This window comes from Cryptotermes secundus, unplaced genomic scaffold, assembly GCF_002891405.2.
Source record: "Cryptotermes secundus unplaced genomic scaffold, Csec_1.0 scaffold101, whole genome shotgun sequence".
NCBI classification, from domain to species: domain Eukaryota; kingdom Metazoa; phylum Arthropoda; class Insecta; order Blattodea; family Kalotermitidae; genus Cryptotermes; species Cryptotermes secundus.
In genome coordinates, this window is record NW_019720704.1 from 320,134 (window position 1) to 342,663 (window position 22,530).

Consider the following 22,530-nt stretch of genomic DNA (forward strand, 5'->3'; position numbering starts at 1 on the left):
TACATATATATATACATCGATAGCAGACTCAGAGACTGTACTTGTTTCTGAACGTAATAATGCAGGTTTGAAGAAACTGTGAAGCTTCGTCTGAACAGACAAGTTATCATCTGCCTTCCTTATTGCCCTGTGTCTTTTAAAGAATGTACCCAACTGTGAGCAGCAATTTTCATATTTCGATCGGTTTAACTGTAACCGGATGAGCGAGGGTTTACTGCATGCATATGGAACTTCGGTTAGAAAACCTAAGGGCAAGAGTACTCCTGAGAAAAATGGAGTTCATCTGGTTCAGGATAAAGCCCAGTAGTGGGCTGCTGGGAATAAGACTGCATGTAAGGTGGGGGGATTTCTTGAGCAGCTGAGCGACTATCAACTGCTTAATTAGGGTTCTGCAGAGAATGGTAGTTCTACAACGCCGTGTTCTACGCAGGCGCAGTTGTTGAAACTGAGCTCGTGTTTTACGTGTTGCATGAGAAGTGAGAGCTTTGTGGCTGCGTCGGAAAGTTGAATGGACAGCAGAAACAAATTAGCGTCGATTATGCCAGAGGCGTTAAGTGACGGAACAATTCATTTATTAATTCCGAGTTCCGCCGGGAATTACTTTCTCCCGAGACTGTGTGCGCGGCAGAATTAATATTAATCACGAATCCGTCAATTAAAACACGAAAACAAATTGCTCATCTCTGCCTCTCGCAACTTTTCCGTTATGAACTGAGCCCGCAGTGCGCCCCCCCCCAACCCGCCCACACCTCGCGTCTGCCCTATGCGCGCTGTGTGCGGGAGCAAGCCCAGAGAGGCACTGGACCAAAACATTGGATAGTTTCGTGGTTGTCTCCAGTTCCTCCCCCATATGCATGGATTATATTGTAAAAGCCCACAAGTTCCAATTTCTCAAAGTGATATCTCCGACTCCATGCTGATAACGAATATGCGGAGCTGATACGGTCTTGTGGGATGTGACGTCACGTAGTCTTGTGAATAGGTACCAAGTTACGGAGGAACGGACTGCCTCCATCTTCAGGGTAAGTGCAACTTACAAAGCACACTATTCATTCCAGGCAATCAAAATAACTGGATTCGGTGATATTCTATACGTGCGGCTTTCGTCGGGACGCAGAGCGACGGGGAACGTGGCGCCACACCGGTGTGTCTGTATATGCAGACACACGTACCAGGGCGTCATCTGTGTGAATGTGACATGTATCGAGGGGAAGAGGAGTTAGGGTGGTTTCGTTTCTTTATTATTCGGGTAGCATGCACACAACTTTAGCGGATGGAGGGTGTCGCGTGGTCAGCGCAACGAATCCCCACGGCAGTTAATCTCGATTTTCTAGACCGGAGCCGCTACTTTTCCAGTCAAGTAGCTCCTCAATTATCTTCACGAAGCTGAGTGGACCCTATTCCAGACCCACTACTTCTCAGAAAATCTGGTAACGCCGTGAATGGAACCCGGGACCTCTGGATCTGTAGTCAGGAACTCTGACCACTAGACCACAGAGGCACTAACTTCGCCGACAAGCGGCGGTCGCTCGGTCGGTATAGTTCGCTTGCGGACTAAAGTCACGGAGTTTGTTTCAGCATTCACATAGACGATCAGAAATACGCACAGAATTTTGGTCGAAAAACCTGAAAGACAGAGAAGTACGCGTAGATGGAAAGCTAATATTAAAATACAGGTATTTTTGTGAAACAGCGTGGAGGAGTGTGAACTGGATTCATCTGGCTCAAGACAAAAACAGGCCCTTTCTTGACTAGCGGAAGCACTAATGATCTCCCTAACAAAGGCTCAGCACCAAGCAGCTATAGGACAGACCGACAATATTCACCGCTCAGTTCAATCCTTCGTCTCCCTGTCTCTGAATCAGCAGCGCAAAGATTCAGACTAGAGCAATGTAAGTTGCACTTGTTGTTCTGCACGGACCTGGCACTTCTGGCAACGCTCTAGAACCCAAATCCTCTCTAATTCATCAAATCGCTCATGCGTTATCCTGCCATATATAGTCTCGACATCGAAGGAGTCGTTATGTACCCATCTCTGATCTGGTTGCCATGCAACCGTTAACTGGTCACTGTAATGTAAAAGCGAACTATGCCCACCGCTGTTTCGTCGCTTGGCAACCGTTTATTAAATATTCATAAGTGATCACTACAGGGTGTGGCGGCTTTCAATGACAGAATATCCGTACATGGCAACACGCAGCCTATTGACGGGTGTCGTCACTTCAGCAGACAGCCGCTGCCCCCAAGGCGTGCCAAAGCAGGGAGAATGTCTGTAACAAGGTAAGCTGTAAAACCAATGCGATTTTGCTGCAGAGGCTACCGTGTAAGTTCGTTCCGAATGGTAACAGATGGTGCTGTAATAATGTGTGTACTTACCTGTCTGGCAACAGAACACAAAGTCATCACAATGCCCGACACTGGACGCAAACCTAACCCAATTCCAACCCTCTCAGATTCTCACAACTTTTCCTTAAAGTCCGTATGATTATTCGCATGACCGCCGCTGTGGTCTGGTGGTCAGAGTTCATGGCTATGATCCAGAGGTCCCGGGTTAGATTCCTGGCGTTACCAGATTTTCTGAGAAGTAGTTGGTCTGGAAGGGGGCTATTGAATGGAAAAGCAGCGGCTGCGCTCTAGAAAGCCGAAATTAACGGCCGTGGGGATTCGTTTCGCCGACCACGCGACACCCTCTATCCGCTAAATTTGGCACTAACCGCCGACAAGCGGCAGTCGCTCGGTCGGTATTGTTCGCTTGCGGACTAAAGCCACGGAGTGTTGTTTATTATGATCCCCATATTTCCTTCTTAGTCTTGTAAGTAGGCACTTTCCAATAGGTAACGCTCGTTTCAAACGGCAGGGTAACATTTTATCTCACGGAGTTTTTGTTCAATTACTTTTCATAAAGCGTTAAAAACTACCCCCCCCCATTTTTCCACCTCATGCCGAAAACAGATTCAGTTTCAGGAAATTTGCATTCGAGAGCATTCACGAAGTTAGGCAATCCCCAAAACAACATCACGTTTGTCAGAAATGTTTAAGATTTGCATTCCCTGCACATCAGTAGGGTTGCATCTGACATGGGTTCATGTCGACCGTATCTTGTTTCAATTACAGAAAACATGCCCCATTACGAATTCTTGAATTTTATACAAATTGTCTTTAAAAGGACCCTTAACTTTATCCGAGTGCAACCAATTTAAAGATCATTTCAATACGATTTGCATTTTGTGTCAATTTAAGCTGAGGTAGAGAATGTAAGGTATAAAACACAAACGGAAACAAAGCTTTTAAAAGCAAATGTTTCAAACGTTATCCGATATCGCTCCATTAGATGCAAATTAGCTTGCTTATCGTTTCCCTGTGACCCTTGTTTCTGGTATGTCATGTTTACTTCACAGAGGTTTCAGTCACAGAACTTAATATGGACGCATCCAATTTCTGCGACATGCTAACTAAGTTGGTGCTTACTCTGAAATTCTAATAGATGTTTTGATATCCAGATAAACAGATTTCGGATATCAACACCCTCAGACTAATTAATGTGTACGTCCTTAGCGTTAATGGTCACGCCTTTAACGTGAATTGCACATCGCGGGCCCGGTTGCCTTGCTGATGCTTCGACGTCTCAAAAGAAAGAGCGAGAGGGAGAGAGATTTGAGTGACTGCAGTATTTTCTTTGCCGCCTCTGTAGTCTAGTGGTCAGAGTTCCTGGCTACAGATCCAGAGGTCTCGGGTTCGATTCCAGGCGCTACCCGATTTTCTGAGAAGTAGTGGGTCTGGAACGGGGTCCGCTCAGCTTTGTGAGGATAACTGAGAAGCTACTTGAATGGAAAAGTAGTGGCTCCGTTCTAGAAAACCGAAATTAACGGCCGCGGGGATTCGTTGCGCCGACCACGCGACACCCTCTATCCGCTAAAGTTGCAGTAACTTCGCCGACAAGTGACGGTCGCTCGGTCGTTATATTTCGCTTGCGGACTAAAATTACGGAGTTTGTTTTGTTTGCCGTATCTTCTTTCATCACATCACATTACGTTAAGTTAATAGGCCTAAATGTACCAATTGTGTCCTCTTTCAATCTGGTTTATTTATTTATTTTTCTCTTTATTCTGTGTCCAGGTTCACGCAAGTAACACACAGAACTTCGGTTTCCACGTCACAGGAAACACCGCCACTGGAAAGAAGTATCGATTTATATTCTCTAGGGAATAAATGTTGTTTATTCTGAGAATTAATGATTTATATATCGAACACAACATAAGATCTGTAATTACATTTCATATCTTTTATATATCGATACTGCTTTAACATGAGAATCAAGTATCAGTGGATTCTCGCCAAAACTACACACGTAAGACAGAACAGATTCCGGTCCATTGAATTGTCTTGAAATACAAACGCAGGGAAGAGCAATATACCGATAAATGTGAGCTCTGAGGGGCTCACGGCAGTGAGTACTGCAGGAAATGCCTTCTGACATGTGACGACGCCTACCAACATTTCGGAGCGACGTGGCAGAAGTCACGGCGTCATATTCCAGAGCAAATCTATATTTTAATCTATTAACATGGACTCAAACTCCCGAACCCATAGCCATTTGTAATCTTCTTTCATAGAATATTGTTGCCACATGTCGATAAGTAAAAAAACAGCAAAGCACAGAGTTAGCTGAAAATCTGACAGTTGCTAAGATGCTTAAGAAATTCCCTGCCTTCGGTGGAACACAAATATTCACCGGTGCGTGCAAAAGAATTCGATACTACTCCGTTTTGAGCCAAGCTGAATCCAGTCCATCCCTTCACGAGCCATATTGTAACGAGAGAGACCAAGGTTTGCACATATGAGTGACGGTTTGTGTCTGGGAAGCAGACCTGCCCACGGACTGCCGCACCGCAGTGAGCTTGCGGATTGCAGGCCACGGAGTTTGTTTGTTTGTTTGTTTGTTTGTTTTATATATATATATACAGTAAATCCTCGGTAATCCGGTTAAGTTAATCCGGATCGAAACTTGCAAAATTGTGTTCACAACTGAGTAAATACTTTAAACGACACGAGACATTTAGGAAGGCAGATAAGTCACTTGTCTGTTCGGGGGGGGGGGAAATAGACAGTTTCCTCAAACCTTCAATATTATGTTCAAAAACAAATATAGTTTCTGAGTCTTCTATCGATGAATAATATGTTGTCTTTTATAGCGTTTAAATAAAGGCTCTACAGTGATATATTTTTATTTACCTTCATCAACAATACTTATATCGTTAAATTTTCCTTTTCTCTGTATTTTAGGGCTAGGTTTTGTTTCACTAATCCGAATTAGTGAGGATTTATTACAATAATCCCTGCAAACCCTGACATGTGACATCAACTGCATTTAACTCTACATACCTTTGAAGGTTCTGTTCCACATGCGCTTCGTGATGTCCCTGCCGTCGAGCTCCGAGCCCCCGTCGTTCAGGGTCTCGTTCAGGGCCAGGGAGTACAGCAGCACCGCGTCATAGAACGCCGTTACGAACGTGGATACGGACTCGTTGCTGAAAGTCTGGTTGTACTTGTCTTCTGCCAGACGCTTCACCTCTTCCGAGAACGTGCGGTACTCCTTGTTGTCCGGCGTCGCGGCGGTCACCGTCAGCAGGGCGCTGTAGGCCTTCTTGGCTCTCTCGTTGCGTTGCGGAGGGTCGCCGATCACTTCCCACGGTCGCATGCTGCTCTCGCTACTGCGGGCAAACCAAGGCCATTAGTTAGCAAACTGTCCTGCGTTCTGCGGCTGTGGGTTTCTCCGTGCAGTCTGGTAGTTGCCGTATCTCCGGCTCTGTGAAATATGTGCTCATGTCACGCACTGATGGCATTATTCTTTCTGAAAACAAAATTTACAGCATCGCCCTTTCGATCTGTACAGTGGATGCGCCAATTCTGAAAGCATATCGTCGTTACGTGAATATAAGGGCCGCGCCATAGCTCAAGCGGTTAGTCGCTGGCTTCCCACCACGGCGGCCCGGGTTCGATCCCAGGTCTGGTTAAGTGGGATTTGTGGTGGACAAAGTGACGCTGGGGCAGGTTTTCTCCTAGTACTTCGGTTTCCCCTGCCAATTTTCATTCCACCAATTGCTCCAAAATCACCCTCACCTATCATCTGGGGCTGGTACAATAGGCCAGAAGTGGCCGCAGTACAAGGGACCTAGTCCCACCCCACTAGCAATAAAAGAATACGTAAATATAAAGGCATCGCATAAATGTACAATTAATTACTTTAATGTGAAGATTATGAGGACTTCACGTTGACACTATTTAGCCCACAGCAAGTTAAGTTTGGATTTTTATGAACATCCGAGTCGTCAGACATTAGCAAATCAAGTACAGTTAAATTATTCTGACAACGGGTCTGCAGTTGTGCGCGGATAGAAGCAAAAACTGGTTTCTTCTGCCCGTGTTTTCGTTTAGTTTATCTTTACCTGGAACGATTCACGAAAACCACCAAAAGTATTAACCTTGTCTGAAGGCAGTGGTTAGAACCCGGGATATCCCAATTAACTACACCGCGTCATTTAACACAGCTCATTTGCTTCAGCCCTCTGAATCCTGAAGTCTATTGAAATATTTCAAAATTCAGTTCGTACCTCACAGAAAATACATTGGTTCTCCACAACAAAGACCAATAAGTTAATGTTATAGGGAAACAATCGCTGTTTGTTGCGAGAAAAATAACAAATAAATACATTGTTTGGGGAAAATGCAAACCCTCTGAAAGTAAAAACATGTGGTTTTAAGGGTTAAGGAGTTGAGCTACTAAAGGTGGAGGCCTTTTATTTCCAGAGTTCTGCAGCTTCCACTGGGATCAATTTGCTCTCCTTGCTGGAAGAGATGTAATTAAATTAAATATTCCTCCCCTTCGAGGGCGAAAAGTGCTAATTACTGGCGTGAAACTTGTTTTTCTTTCTGAAGGGTGGCTCGTAACTCTATGTATCGCGCTCATTATAAAACGACAGTTTGTTGCAATTTAGAGGCAATAATAATTCTTAGTTTATATCATAGCAGGTCCGCTAATTTGGTTGAACTCTCCCTGTATTTACGTTAGCACCAGAACTCTACACAGCGTACACCCAGAGCAGCATCACGAGGGAACAGTCGGCAAGAAAGCGAGATGCAAGACGGCCCTGATCAGGAAAGTTTTGTCCACCACAAAAGATACACAAATGAAACGATGCATAATTCTGAGACGATGTTCACAGTTCGTGTAGTACGGCAGTATTTCATACAGATTCTTTTTGTGGCCTACTTCACGACTCTGTCAGTAGACAGACTACATAGGCTCGATTAATGGGATGACAGATGACTGATGAACCGGAAGGAACTTGGAAGGAAGTGGTAGTGGCTTACCCAGCCATTTGCTTAGAGGAACTGAGGAGGACAGCGATAGACCTAAATTAGGATAGCCGTTACCCTGACGGAGATTCAATCTCAGCACTTGCGGAATACAAATAAAGAGGGCTACCGCCATGAGAACCCGCTCGGTTGTACTATTATCGCAGAATTCATAAGGAAAATTTAGCGTTCCCCCTCGTTTGTCTGATTATGTCGAAAACCGTAAGATTTTTGGGTACTGTGCATGAAACATACATCCCTGTTTTCTCTCCAACTGCTGTTCCAAACGCTTTTTGCTTCGACAAATATTTAGCGAGTTACGCTCGTCATATGGGCAGAAAACAGTGTGATGGTTTTCATGTAAAGTATCCGTTATTGTTGACTTAATCTAATCAAAATCTGAATGTATCAACAAATTGCCTATTAAAAAGCACCCAGTATGAAATTTCATGAATATCCGTTAAGTGGTTTTCCAGTTGCTACACGCCAACAGAGATAGATGGCAGAATTACTGGACGCACTTCTGGAACGCTCCTTTACGAACTTCTCATTCGTTCCAGGAACTCCTATCTATACGACGTTACGCTTCTTGAACACAGTCTCTGTCCCTAAGTGGAAGTTTCGATTGGCCAACACGCCATTTCAGTTCTGACGGCCATAAACCCCCCAGCTCAGCTTGTTCGCCTTCCGAAACTAGGCCACGGGAAGGCCTCATCAGGTTCAGGCCTCTCGGTCCGACCGACATGCCCGCTTATGTGCCGACTATGTTGGGGCTTGGAGTGTCACGGTCCGATATATTTATTAAGCGAAAGGGTTCATAACCGCGGTTGTCTCCGTTCTTTTGTAATATGCTTCTCACCCACACAAGGAGTCCTTTAGCTTAGCTACCAGATCCATAATCTGAGTTAAAAAGCAGATATGGCATAAGCCTTGAGGAAAATGAGAAACAGCCACTTCGAACAGACGTGCGGTACAGCCTTGCAAGACGTCTTCCTTTGATTCATTATTAATTCCATTTATGATTTATTAGCGAAGTTTCCAGCAGCTCAGGTACAAAACACAGAAAGAGAGGATGAGTGGGTGATGAGTTGGAAAGGATAAGCGGCCGTGTCCTAATGTAAGGTATTATCCCAGTATTTGCCTGAGGGATTGGGCAAAACTTCAATAAAAAAGAAACTCTGTCACGATAACTGCCCTCTGGTGCGAGATACGAGCTCGGGGACCCCAGAATAGGAAGCAGAGCATTACCACCGAGCAGGAAGTGTACAGGTGACGCTCTACAATCGTATTATGAAGTCCTCGGTTTGAATCTCTGCCGGAAAATCGATTTTCTTGAATGACGTCTTCGGTAGTTTTATTCAGTTCCTCCAGGAAATGTGGGGACAGACCTCGATTTCGCCGCTTCCTTCCAGATACTTTCCAGTTTTTTATTGCTAGTGGGGTGGGACTAAGTCCCTTGTACTGCGGCCACTTCTGGCCTATTGTACCAGCGCCAGATGATAGGTGAGGGTGATTGTGGAGCAATTGGTGGAATGAAGATTGGCAGGGAAAACCGAAGTACTCGGAGAAAACCCGCCCCAGTGTCACTTTTTCCACCAAAAATATCACTTGACCAGACCCGGGATCGAACCCGGGACGCCGCGGTGGGAAGCCAGCGACTAACCGCTTGAGCCATGGCGCCCTGCCACTCGAGGCTATATAGTGTAGACACTAAGAGCGCAAAAAGACAGGACTACTCGCTCAGTCGTGAGGTTCGATGCCTGACCTGTCGGTAGGCATGAGCTGGCCAGGGGCAATTCTGAGTGATGGATAGACAGAGTAGATGGGGCCGTGAGAACTGACAAGTGTGGAGCCCACGAGACCGTGAATGGGGCCAGGGAATAAGGGCGGATGGATTCGCAGGCGAGTTTCTTCGCCCTTACGAGACATTTGATTTACTGGCACAATTTCCGCTACACAAACTGCATTCACTTTATCTGCCATGCTGGCAATTTGCTTCTGTTCACGTGATCAGCTTCTGTTTGCTACATTCTAAACATTATCTTGCAGCATCTGAGATCATATTTGCTTTATTCTCTATTGATTGTCTTCAGGAATTAATCTATCTTTTGTGATTTCTTCATATTTTTGTGAATGTACACACGAGCATGCGCACTTCAGGGTCCACAGCAAGCTGATTGTCGCAGAAGGCAGCCACGATGCACTCCATATAGAGGTACGGTGATCCTTGTGGCCATGTCTGCTCATCTCTTCTCCTTCAACTTACAGAAGCAAGCACGCTGAAACTACAAGTAAAGCTTCGATCAAGGATTCTCCAATGCTCGTACAGTAGGAAATGCTTTATTTTCTGTACTTTGGAATTTCCTACAGGCCGTAGCGTGATTTGCATAATGGGAAGCCACGCAATTTGTGCTCTTCATATCATTGAGTATCGTCGACGAGGATGAGATAGGTTGGGTATGTAGTAAGAACAGGAGAGCCCAGAAATGAGCATACAACTTTGATCGAAAAACGTATATGGCAGAGACCTTCGGAGATGTAGACGTGCATGAGAGGATAATATTAAAATATATCTTAACGTAAATAAAATGATAGGATGTGAAATGAATTTATTTGGCCAGGATCCAGTAGCCAGCTCTCGTTAGCAGGGTAATAATTCATCTTGGGGTTTCATAAACGGCGAGGAATTTCTTGCCCGAGTGGACGATAACCAGATTGCCAACAAGAATTCTGTTCAATAAGATTAGTTAATTGTTCAATGTGCTGTGATGTTTGTAGACCCGGTACTCAAGGGTCATGTGGGCATACAGTTTCTGTGCTTCGTGCTGTGGGAACTCCGATGCGTCGAAGGCGGTTGGTGACGTCCACCGTGAACTTCATCATTAGGGAAAGTTACTCCTTTCTATTTTTAACATACTCGTACTTCCTGCATGCACAGAGAGGTACACAGATCCTCTCTTCCGTGATGTTGCCTACACAGGACACGGCGTATGACCTGCCCTGGTTCGCAGGGCAGATGTAATTTCATCAAGAAATAATTTTAAACATAAATTTTCGGCTTTACAAAGGGAATCATAATAACCTGTATTGTAGTGCAAAAACGATCTACTTCTACAGCTGTTTCGTTGCTAGGTAACCGTTTAATTCATGGAGAGACCGCTATGCTGTCCCACAGCAGCAAATGACAAAACACTGGTCATATGCTCACGGGACCGACGTACCAAACAAGCTGTCGGGCTGGAAATGAATGGGCTGCAGACACTTTGGTTAGGACGGCCAGTGAGAAACAAAGGTGTGATTTAGTTCAGGTTAAGGATCCATGATTTAGGGATCAGCTCGTCTGTCCTCTGTTGGATCTGGCTTCTTTGTTTATATTTTATTCGTAACTTGTTAACGACATCTTCAACAGCTCGGACGGACTGGCGTCCAGTGGTAGGTTGAGAATGAATACTGAAATGGAAAATATGAGGAGTGGTCGTGGACGATTTAAGGTACTGTCTACACATGTCCGTAGATACCAAGAAGACCACGCAATACCTCAGTTAGGATTCATTCATTCATCAGTAATCTGTCAAGACGACAGGTCCACAGTCTCTTCCAAAACAGTTCTTCCACTTGATGCGATCTAGAGCTTTCTCCTTCAAATGAAAACATCCTCTTCTTTCCCCAAGGTCATCCAGCATCTTCTTACGTCTTCTTCCTCGTCTACTGGTCACTTCTATCCGCCCTTCTATCTTTCCTTCAATAACTTCTTTTAGAAGGCAGTTTCTGCGTAAAACATGACCAATCCAATTAGCCTTCCGTTTTCTTATTTCGTGTAGGATATTCCTCTGCTCACTGACTCTAAATAACACTTCTTCATTTCTCCAGTTAGGATAGCCAGTCTAAAATCCGTCATACCAACCCGTGACTTTCAGAATACAAAGCAGGAAAGCTAGCCACAAGACTGCGTCACAGTGCCCCGTGGCTTGGATCCGAGTCACGGCGTTGGCCGCCCACTACGAGTATGTATCGCGTCAGGGCGATTATATCCGCTACAACGCTACAACACGTCCGCATCCGCAAACACGGGGCCGAGGGCAACACGCACTCAGCGCAAATGTGTACCTGCGCCCGGACGGTGGCCTACCGTCACACTGCATAAAACAAATAAAAATGGAGCTATTTAAATAATCAGCTTGCTGTGTTCTTGTAAGAATGCGAAGTCTCACTCTACTGCGGACCTAACAGAGAACACTCGAAAGAAATAACGAAATGTATTCCATACTCTTGCCAATCTCTATCGTTGCTAAAGTAGTGCGAAAATACTGAGGTGGGGGTTTTGAGGGCGATTTAGCTCCACATCTCCAGTTGAGTAAACCCCCGCTAATCCAGTTACGGTTAATCCGGATGTCGGCTAATTCGGATCAGAATATGAAAAATGAAAAGCGCTGTTCACAGTTGAGTACATAACTTTAGAAGGCACATGGCATTTAGGAAGGCAGATGAGTCACTTGTCTGTTCAGACAAAACTTGATAGTTTCTTCAAACCTTCATTATTACGTTCAAAAACAAGTACAACTGAGTCTTCTATCGATGAATAAATATATTGTTTTGTACAGCTTTAAATAAAGGCTCTACAGTGTATTTCGCTATTTAGTTTCATCAGCACTACGTATGTAGTTAAATTTTCCATTTATTTGTGCTCTAAGTATTTTTTCGCCCTTTAGGGCCACATTTTGCTTCAGTAATCCGGATGACTTCCGCCTCCCAAATTACTCCGGATTAGCGAAGGTTTACTGTGATTCTTTTCCTATTTAATTACAAGATTACATCATAATTTCTTACTTTGAGTGGTGTTCCTTCTAGGTCTTCGCTACTGTATACTGCGATGTAAGGAAAACAATCCTGACAGTGACAGCGTCGTTAAATAGCCAACTTAAATATAAGTAACCCGGGTGAAGAATGAATACTTCTGAAGGTTTATTATAAAGATTAATTAATGTGACCGCTAGTTACACTGATATCCGTCCTGACAACAGATACCACAATAGGAAAGTGTCGGTAGCAATAAGGCTAATGGAATTGTACCTTGCTGCAAACACACGAACATCGCATCATCATTGCTGGCTACTATCTGTGGAAGTAGCAAAAGGAAGAGAGCTCTGACATTACATCCAGAATCTGAGATGCTTGTCGAAGAAATGGGCAGTATATGCCAAGTACAGAGACGGCGATCCAATAGCAAGGAGGGAAAAGCGGACTAAATCGTTGGAGAAACTGAGAGAGCCCAATTTGGAAATTCTTCGACATTCAACTGCTCTGTCAATAAGAGGCCGCTAGTAGGTCTCGCTTCCATTTTAATATTGTGGTGTGCCGCCAGAAAGCCGGAACCCTAGGCAACGAGCATTGGACAAAGCACGTTCCCGAGACAACGGCTTACCATGGGACTAGTATACATGCACTTCCATGGAAACACTCGGCTAGACACGTAAGTTACGGCACAACTGGAGGAGTCTCCGTGGTAACGCGTACAGAGGCAGGTTATCATGGAAATGAGATACAGAACTGTTTGGGGCGGTGCCTGTTATTCGGTACGTCATGAACTTACTTCAGGGAGATCACGCCAGATATAACCAGATCAGACCGGAGCGGAGATAAGACCAGAGGTCAGATCAGAAACGATGGACTAGTCAGGTTGCATCGTCTGGAAGAAGTTATGTCAGAGTAACTGTAATGATTATAAGGGTAACAGTAAACGAGATGTCCAACAAAACAGCTTCGTCTAAGCCGTAATCCACAATTATTTGTCACGGAACTCCGGACACGTGACAATATTATCCTTCAATCCATATTCACTTGCCTTCACGTTTTCCGACCAAACTGTGTAGTATTTGCCCACCTCTTCCATGCGCGTTACTTGTCTCTTACAGTAACTGGCATTCTGTTACTTTCTGTCTGCATCTGAGCGTCCCATTCTAATGCACCTTCAATCTATGTTATTTCCTTTGTGTGACAGACCAAGTTTCGTACCCACACAGACGAAGAGATAAGATCAAGCTACAATTCTGTACGTTGTTAGGTAGGAGAGGAGACAACACGTTCTGAAACGAAGGGTGGCGGGCCTGCACGGAATGTATTCTGCCCATTATTTCTTCGTGAATGTAGCTGTCCTTCTCAAATATTCGAATTTTGCAAGTTTTTTTTAAGTATCTACGGGGCAAGACGAACAAGAGAAGTGCAAAGCAAGACAACAGGCGGCGTCAAGTGCTGACAGGGCGCAGAGTGCGCTGATACAGACAGCAGGGTGAGAGGAAGTGGTATCGACTCTTCGGGAGACAGCTTTCACAGCAGGAATGAAACTTGTTTGGATAAGGAACCTTCTGTGACGCGACCCCTCTTTGTGAGCAAAGCAGATTCTCTCGATGCGTGTGCAGAAGGAGCCATGTCACATACCCAGAATAAAGCAGCCGCAAAACTAAATCTCTGTAGAGCGTATGTTTGCAGTTTTGCGCCGTGTATATGCGCAAATGCGTGTACACTAGCTAAGGCCTAGCTGATATCTCGGGAAAGGAAGAGCAACTCAGTCCTGGTTTCAGTAGGCTGTGTTATAAGCGAGTTTGGCTTCCGTATGTCGGATCTGAGTTTCTCACAGCTGTGGCACTACTCTTTGCCTTCATGCTGGATTCTTGCTCGGTGTGTACCCTGTTCATTGTCTGTACTTTGTTTTGTATTGTTCTCTTTATGTATAGTCTTTCTTTGCCCGTATCAGTGTAAGATCTACTGCCACCGGCTGAACACCCAATTGCAGTAAAATAATAATAATAATAATAATAATAATAATAATAATAATAATTATTCAATTGAAGTTGTTTATTGCACATGCAAATAGCAATACTAACAATTATACCATATTTAAAATCGTTTGGAGAGAACTTTCCTGGCTCCTAATACGTCAGCATCCCTACATACAACATTAGCAGCTGATGCACAATAATAATAACAAAGCAATAGGAGTGGTGCATGGCTAAGCTGCTTTGCACTGTGGCCTCAAATGAGCCTTCAGTGCCAGCCCCTGACGACGAGAATGATTTGTGAATCAGCACAATGATGTCTGGCAGAGAAAACATACAAACTAGAAGAGACATCTGTCCCAGTACTACTATACCCAATATAAATTCCACATGAACGCCACAGGTAAAAGCAAAGTTGTCCCTGTGCTTGTTTAATTAAGCACCGCACCATAAATACGGGTGGGGGAGTAAACTTATCACTGGTAAGACCAAGGCGTAGGTGGGTGGACAATATTAAAATGGATCTTAGAGAGATAGGATAGGATGGTATGGATTGGATTGATCTGGCTCAGGATAGGGACCAGTGGAGGGCTCTNCGCGTGTCTCGTATCTAATGTGTGTTCCGGGTATCCTGTATTACTGTTATTGTGTCTTGTGTCATGAATGTGTTCTTTATATCTGGTATTAAATTTCCTCCCAGTTCGTCCTATATATACCATGGGGCAATCTAGGAATTTCATTCTATAGATACCACTTTTGTTATATTCATCTATTTGTGGTTTTGATTTCAATATATGTCGTAAATTGTTCTTAGTTCTAAATGCCATTTTTAATTTTGTGTCTCAAAATATTTTTTTAATATTTCTTGTTTCTTTTCCTATTATGTGAATGTTGCCCATTTCGTCTTTGTTTTTTTGTCCTTCTAAATTCTCTGCAATGTTCTGCTTTTCTGTAATGTTTTGGTTTCTCTTTTTTGTAGCTAGTTTTGTAATTATATCTGTGTTATACTTATTATTTATAAGTATGTTATTTATAGTAGCTATTTATATATTTTTTGCTGTTCTGGTAATGGGGTAATTATCTGCTCTGTCTATAAGGAATACCAGATATAAAGAACACATTCATGACATAAGGCACAATAACAGTAATACATGATACTCGGAACACATATTAGATACGGGACACGCATACGGTACAATAGAAAATACTGTGGACATCATAGCAACGAATAAAAAAGGACAATATTTAGACACATTGGAAAACTGTCATATGTACAGAACAACAAAGAAAAACACACATATGAATAATATAAATAAAGAACTATATAACCCAGTATTTCATGAATTACACACAATTTACACAGAACAACACAAAACAAACCCCACCACCTACCCCCACAACACCATAAGTCGATCAATAATATAAGAGAACGAGAACAGCACACACACACACACACACACACACAACCAACGTTACAACGCACGCAGCCACAAGAGTAGAACACATCATGAGACACAGTGAGTACTAAACAGTATAATATTAACAACACGAAACCAATATAAATCAAAACATAACATTAATATGTAACATTTTTCACGTTGCAGATATACACACACAATTATAAACATTAGAAGAACGACCTCCATGTGGATGATAAATAATGCACACGAATTTTAAAAATGTGACGTATGAGATAATAAGTTTTAACAAGTTTTAAACACGTAAACTTTATTATTATATAAGGACGTATACAAATTTAATATTATTTATAAATGGACATATAAAGGCAAGCAGTGAAATAGTTGACGGATCGATACACCTGAAGATGGCAGCATACTGCCGAAACATGTAGTGTAAAAGTGGTCGATGGGATTGTACGCACCTGAAGACTGTTATATATACATATTATGAATATGAATCAGTGCAACAGGATGCTAAAATACAGAAGACAGAACCCTTCAGTGACATGCAGCGTTGTTTTTTCTGCGTCCCTATAGCCACTCTCAAGTTTAATTTCGCGTCTCCTCCTCCAGGCCAGGACACGCGTACTGACCGCGTTGGGTTCTTACGCTCTGGAACCTGAAGTCGAGGTTGGGACGTTACCACTTGCACGATGTGTTCGGGACGTCTCGGGTTCAAATCTTGGTCCAAAAATTTGCCAGGACAGCCGGCAGAACACTGCAGTTATTGGTGGATTTCATCAGCCCCTCAAAGATAGTACGTCAAATTAGGCAAGAACCGCTTCCTTCTACATCTTTTTTCAGTTCATCATCATCAGTAATCTGTCAGACGACAGGTCCACAGTCTCTTCCAAACCAATTCCTCCACTTATTGCGATCTAGAGCTTTGTCTTTCAAATGACAGTATCCTCTTCTGTCCCCAAGGTCATCCAGCATCTTCTTACGTCTTCTGGTCACTTCTATCCGCCCCTCTATCTTTCCTTCAATAACTTCTTTTAGAAGGCAGTTTCTGCGTAAAACATGACCAATCCAATTAGCCTTCCGTTTTCTTATTTCGTGTAGGATATTCCTCTGCTCACTGACTCTAATTAACACGTCTTCATTTCTCACATAATCGGGCCAACTGATCTTCTCCATCCTTCTTCAACACCACGTTTCGAAACTTTCCAGATGTTTCTGATCTACTGCCCTAAGTGTCCATGTTCCAGCCCCATACAGAGCTATGCTCCAAATGTAGCATTTCACTAGTTTCTTCCTCAAATTTAAGTCCAATTTGCTGGTAAAAAGATTCTTCTTCTTGCTAAATGCAGCTTTTGCCATGGCAATCCTGGATTTAATTTCACTAGCACACCTTCCATCATGATTAATTAATTATACTCCCTATATTAATTTTGCCTTTCCTCTGGTTTCGATGAAACATAACACGGACATCACGAAAAACTTACCGAAGGCAATCTCAGACTGTGTAAAAGTGAAAGCAGGTGTGTAATCGGCCTCATACTAAACCAACCGTGGGTCCGAATAAGTAACAGGCTTGAGAAGTACTTACCATCTTCTGAGATGTGATGCCGTATAGTTTGGTACTTCACTGACGTTTGGGAAAAATTAATTTCTTGCATCATCGTTGTCTGAGGTGTGCTATCAAGCAAACCGCAAGGAGCAAACAGAAGCTGTTTTTTTATGCATGCTTAAACCTTGAAGATTGAAAAAGTAGGCTTTTCCGAATTGTCAAATAACTGTAACCGCACCATGCTGGGACCTCGGGAATATTTTTTTCATTTACGTTGTTTATTTACCATGCACTACATGGACACGAAATGTAGTACTGTTAACAATGGACGATACACAATTGACTCCAGCACCAGCAAACGCCAAGGACAACATCCGGTCTTTCTGAGAGACAAGCAAACTGCAGGTCTCTTGAAAACCCAGAACGGAGCAGGAAGTATCCCGCTGTGTTCTTGGGGATTTCAATGCTTAACTTCGAGGGTTCGAGTCTTTGAAAATTTGAGACTTGACAGAAACGAGTCGCAATAATTTTCGAAGGGGCGAACCGAGCGATTGTTAGCGTACCTCCATTTATTTAAGAGCTGTCAGAGGGACCGTGTTGTACTTAGGCCCAAATTAACATGGAGCTGGTTAGGGATTGGCTGAATGCAAATGAAAGGAACACCCAAATTTGAGGTTCAGCCAATCAGCAAAATTTCAGAGGAGAGGAATCCAGGCGTTCCCGGAACTGTCGGGACTTCTGCCTCTCCAGAGCAGTCAGCCATTAGAAGGCAATAAGAGCAGTCAGTCATTAGAAGGCAATAAGAGCAGTGAGTTATTACAAGTTACTACAAGTTATTACAAGTTACTACAAGTTATTACAAGTTAGTTATTACAAGTCGTCAGAAGCAGTGTACAATTCAAAGTGCTACAGCCGGGTAATAGGTAATTGTTGTGAACATTTACAATAAACGCAACAGTGTTGGTGAAGGGTATGTTTTTCAGTGTCTTCTCTCTCCCTGCGTGAGCAAGGCCCATTAGTCGCCCTGAGACAGAATCTCGTCCTGCCGTCTGAGCAGTCGGAACCCCAAACGTCCCCCCCATCCAAATCCCCACCTTTGTTTTTCCCATTCAAAACTCGTGGATGTCATCCAAGTCCACTGGCGCCCACACAAATCCAAATTCAGCATAATCCCACTCCTACCCTGAACCAGAAAGCAACAGGAAGCGGCGGATACAAGTACAGACCACAAAGGGGCGGACGTGAGGGACGGCAATAAGTGACGACCAACTCGAGAGGCTTGAAGTCTCACTGAGCGGTAACGACGAAAGAAGAAGAAGAAGAGGAAGAGGGCGGTAAGATAACTTCTACAGGACTATACCGCGTCACATCCTGGAAGATGGTACAGTCGCTTCTGTGACAATCTCGTATCTAACAAATAGCAGCCTGATCAATTTCTCCGCCCGGTTGCACAATACCCCCTGACAGTTCATCACCTGAGTGCAGGGTGTACTACCGCCAACAACACCGAATCTCGGGAAAGTGGGAACCAGCAGCAGTCAGAACAAAACACGTTCTGAAATCTCACACTTGCAAATGAGATAAACGTGTGGAGATAGCGCAACATAGCGCGGAGAATCGGAGAAGTGCGTTATCTCATTTTTGTCTAAAAGTGAAGATGGAACCTCTCATCACGCGTCTATCCTTGCGTCTGTACGTCTTCACTTTGCTATACCGACGGCAGGGGACGTGCTGCTCGTTGGTCACCATCATGTCCGCTGTCAATTGCACAAAACTCGGCGCCACTTCCTTCCTCCACATCTGCAGGTGACGCACATCACGTATCACGGGGTCTCTTTAACAAACACATGCTTTTCTTTTTTTAAAAAATCAAAACCATACGGCCTTCGCAAATCGATTCGCTTTACATTATCAGGCGGGCTGAAAATGAGAAGCTGGTATTCCCGTCCTTAATCGTTATGAGAGCCTGGAACCGCGACGCAAACAGAAGAACACAACAGCTCATTTATTTACATAGCCACACACGCTTCGTGCTGTAAAAACGCTTTGATCAAACAAACGCAGCTGTAACTTCTGCTGACCGCCATCAATATTGGCGCATTTGTTTGTTCAGTGATCGCTATCTTTAGCTATTTTAACAGCTGATTTCCATAATATCGACAATTTTCACTGAAGATATAAAGAGTTTATTGGTGCGATCTCATGTGGGCTGGTTCCACGAAAAAACCTTGCCAAGGTACTAGGAAACTTTGACATTTCAATTTGGAAACAAAAATCACAAGTTGTTACGAGCGTGTTTAATTTACATGCGTGTAATTTCGGACATGAGTCAGTATATTGACTTGTTTATTGTTTATTGCTTATTTAACGACGCTTCCAGCAGCTGAGACTGGGCAATTGTATGCTAGATAGCGAAAAATCTTATGGAAATCTTATGGAAGGAATGAGGAAAACCACAAAACCCTCAGCCAAAATAATCGGTCCATGATCGGAGATATGAACCCGGAACATTCGTAATATGATGAGATGGTCACATACGAGTAATTAGCTGCATTAACGCATGATGACGGCAGGAGAAGAAAAAATATTATATTTTTGGATACTAACCGTCGTCTTGTCTTCATCTAAAAACCGTCCTGTTTATTTTTCAAACTACAACGTTTCGGAGACTGGATTCTGTCTCTGTATTCAGGTAAAACCTACTGATTTGGGCCCAATCAGTATAGCTAGTACCTATCTCCTGACGATAGGGACTAGCTCTATTGATTGGACCCAATCGAGTAGATTTTACCTGAAGACAGAGACAGAATCCAGTCTCCGAAACGTTGTAGTTTGAAAAATAAACAGGGCGGTTTTTAGATAAAGACAAGAAGATGGATAATGTCCAAAAACACAATATTTGTACTAATGTACCATCGTCATAGGCTTTTAGACCTTATTCGTAGGAGATGAGATCGCCGCAAATAGGCTAATAGCTCAATTAGCAAAAATGGTTCATAAACATTACGTTGAGCGCTGTCCACCATGTTGGGTAATGGCCTGTTCGATACACTGTGGATCCTTTTGTGTCAACAGGCTCAATGGAAGTTCTTCCTCAACTGGGCCCGTTAGGAAGCGCTGGTCCCGATCTGCACATCATTTGATCTTTCTGACGGGCTCAAGTGAGAAGCACGCGTTCCACCCCTACACCCGATCGCGCAAACGGATCCATTTGCAGACACGCTATGTATTCCTACACTCCGACCATCATGGGAAGGAGCGTGCGCTCTCCTGAATACTGAAGCAGATTGTTACTGGGTTCCGGTGAGAAATTCACACAGAACTTTGCTTCCGTTAGATATGACGTTCCTGGGTTCCTAGAGCAGAACGGTTTTATACTGAATTGACGCCTGTGGCAAACCTACAGGCTAGCATTCTACACACCACTTAGAAACAAGCATGACAAAAGCACAACAGTTTACAGTGGCAATTCTGCGGAAAACTTTCCGACCACGTTAACGTATAGGTGCATTCGACTGGCGCACGTCTTAAATCCGAGCTCGCTTATCCTGTACACTGTTCTGTGTTTATATTACCCCCGATGAGAGAGCATTGAAGAAGGCAGAGGAGAAGCTTGCTGCTGTCAACCAGCCAGCGCGGTCACCCGTGGTAGCGGGCCCCATGGGGACCCATGCCCACATATTTACTTCTAAGACCATCACGTTTTTTTAATTAAACCTCCTCTTCGACGAGTGGAGGGGTTCGTCTTTCTAAGTAGGCGTTCCACTTATTCCACAATCATTAACCTGGGGTTACCTTACTCACACAGAGACTAAGTAGGGACACAAATATATATATTATATAATCGTACATTATATACAGTTTGTTATTAAATTCTACAACATACATAGACCTCTGTCAATGCAGGCTGGTGCATAAGGTTATGCCTTAACTTAAGACACTTGAACGGTCGTATGCCTGACCGCCGTCGAGTTTAAGCCTTCTTGTCCAGTTTCAGTTACATTTGGATTTTGATGATCACGGATGACTTCTACATGTCTCCTGCATGATACAGTTATGTAGTCATACACGTATGGAGTTTTGAACACCACGTGAGAATTGTGAAACGGCGTGCCTTTATCAAGGTCCCCAAATAGCCGGAGGCGCTACAGTTTTATCAAGAGCGTTCGCCACAGACTCTCAGGTTGGACAGACATAAGTCATTTTTGCTCTAATCAGTGCTCTGTACACGATGGGTTTTGTAGCTGCGCTCAGGTGCTTGGATCTGAATATGCAGTGCATATGTACGTGCACAGGCATTGGCTACGGTCCTAGTCTTCATGTCATTCTTCTATGGAAAATGACACCAAGATATTTTGAATCCTTGAAGTAGGCCACGGCTGCCTTCCTATAAACACCCCCCCCCCACGCATCGTACCCTGTAGTCACATGCTAACCACTGACGTCACAGTCACAGAACACAAGTGCTACTCACCTGCTGAAGAGTTCTATGTTGAAGAACACATATTCTCCACTGTCCACCATGTTGAGTTCTTCAGCGGCCAATAGGATCTCCCGCACCGTGCTGGGGTTGGCGCACACCACCACAACTGCAATGGAGAGGAACCGGGGCATCACCGGGGAGCAGCTTATGAGCAAATGGTTCCAGCTGTACAAAGCTGCATGCGTACAGTCTGGTTGCTTAACGCGCACTAATGACGCGATTAACACAACAGGCACATGCCATCATCTCATACACGCAGGCTACGAGGCACGAGGACATGCAAGCAGACGCAGTAGAGAAGGAGGTGACAGGGAAAGTCGTGGAAGACGTTTATAGTGAGGGAAAAAACAGTATCGTTTTATTATGAAATTTCCGGGCTTCGCCCTCTCGTCCTTCTGGTAAGGGTAGTGTTGGAGTGGTTGGAGACAGAGGCCGCGGGATTCTGTTCCTTCTAGGCAGCAGCCCGGCAAACAGAAGAGTATGTACGAGCTCCTTAACGTTTTCTTTCGTTATGTTGTGTTGCTTTATGGAAAATAATGCTCAGTAACATTATTTTCCAAACGGAGGAATGTGTAAGCCAGTATTAGAATGGAATTTTTCACTTCCCTGTCGCGGACTTATTAGAGAATACGCAAAAGTGCTCTGTGAAATTTACTCCGTAATCCCACCAACATGTACGTTAATCACGGCCCTTAAATCGCTGTGTAAGTATTCTGGTAGAATTTGATGCGATTCGAATTCTCATTCTCGATCTTTTCTAATTACATGACTAAATTTAATTTACTAATGTAAGAGTTATTTCTTCCTTGATATTGCGAATCCTGACAAAGAAAACAGCTGTAGCCCTTGGGAAGACCGGGCGCTCTTCCAGTCTATTCACAAACCGACGAATGACGTCAGCCAGAATAGTCGGTCGAGACTGGAACCAGAAGTCAGCCTAACTGACCG

The 22,530-nt window shown here is 43.8% G+C and overlaps 1 protein-coding gene across 4 annotated transcripts in view; it reads right to left on the bottom strand.

Annotated features, from left to right (window-relative positions):
• LOC111870948 (atrial natriuretic peptide receptor 1) overlaps positions 1-22,530 on the bottom strand; it is a 262,334-nt gene that overhangs the window by 110,977 nt on the left and 128,827 nt on the right. For all 4 annotated transcript variants that reach the window (XM_033754102.1, XM_033754104.1, XM_023863625.2 and 1 more), the window contains 2 exons: positions 21,574-21,688; positions 5,383-5,711 (listed from right to left, as the gene is read on the bottom strand). In XM_033754102.1, coding sequence (XP_033609993.1) covers positions 5,383-5,711; positions 21,574-21,688 — 444 coding nt within the window. The remainder of the gene's footprint in view (positions 1-5,382; positions 5,712-21,573; positions 21,689-22,530) is intronic.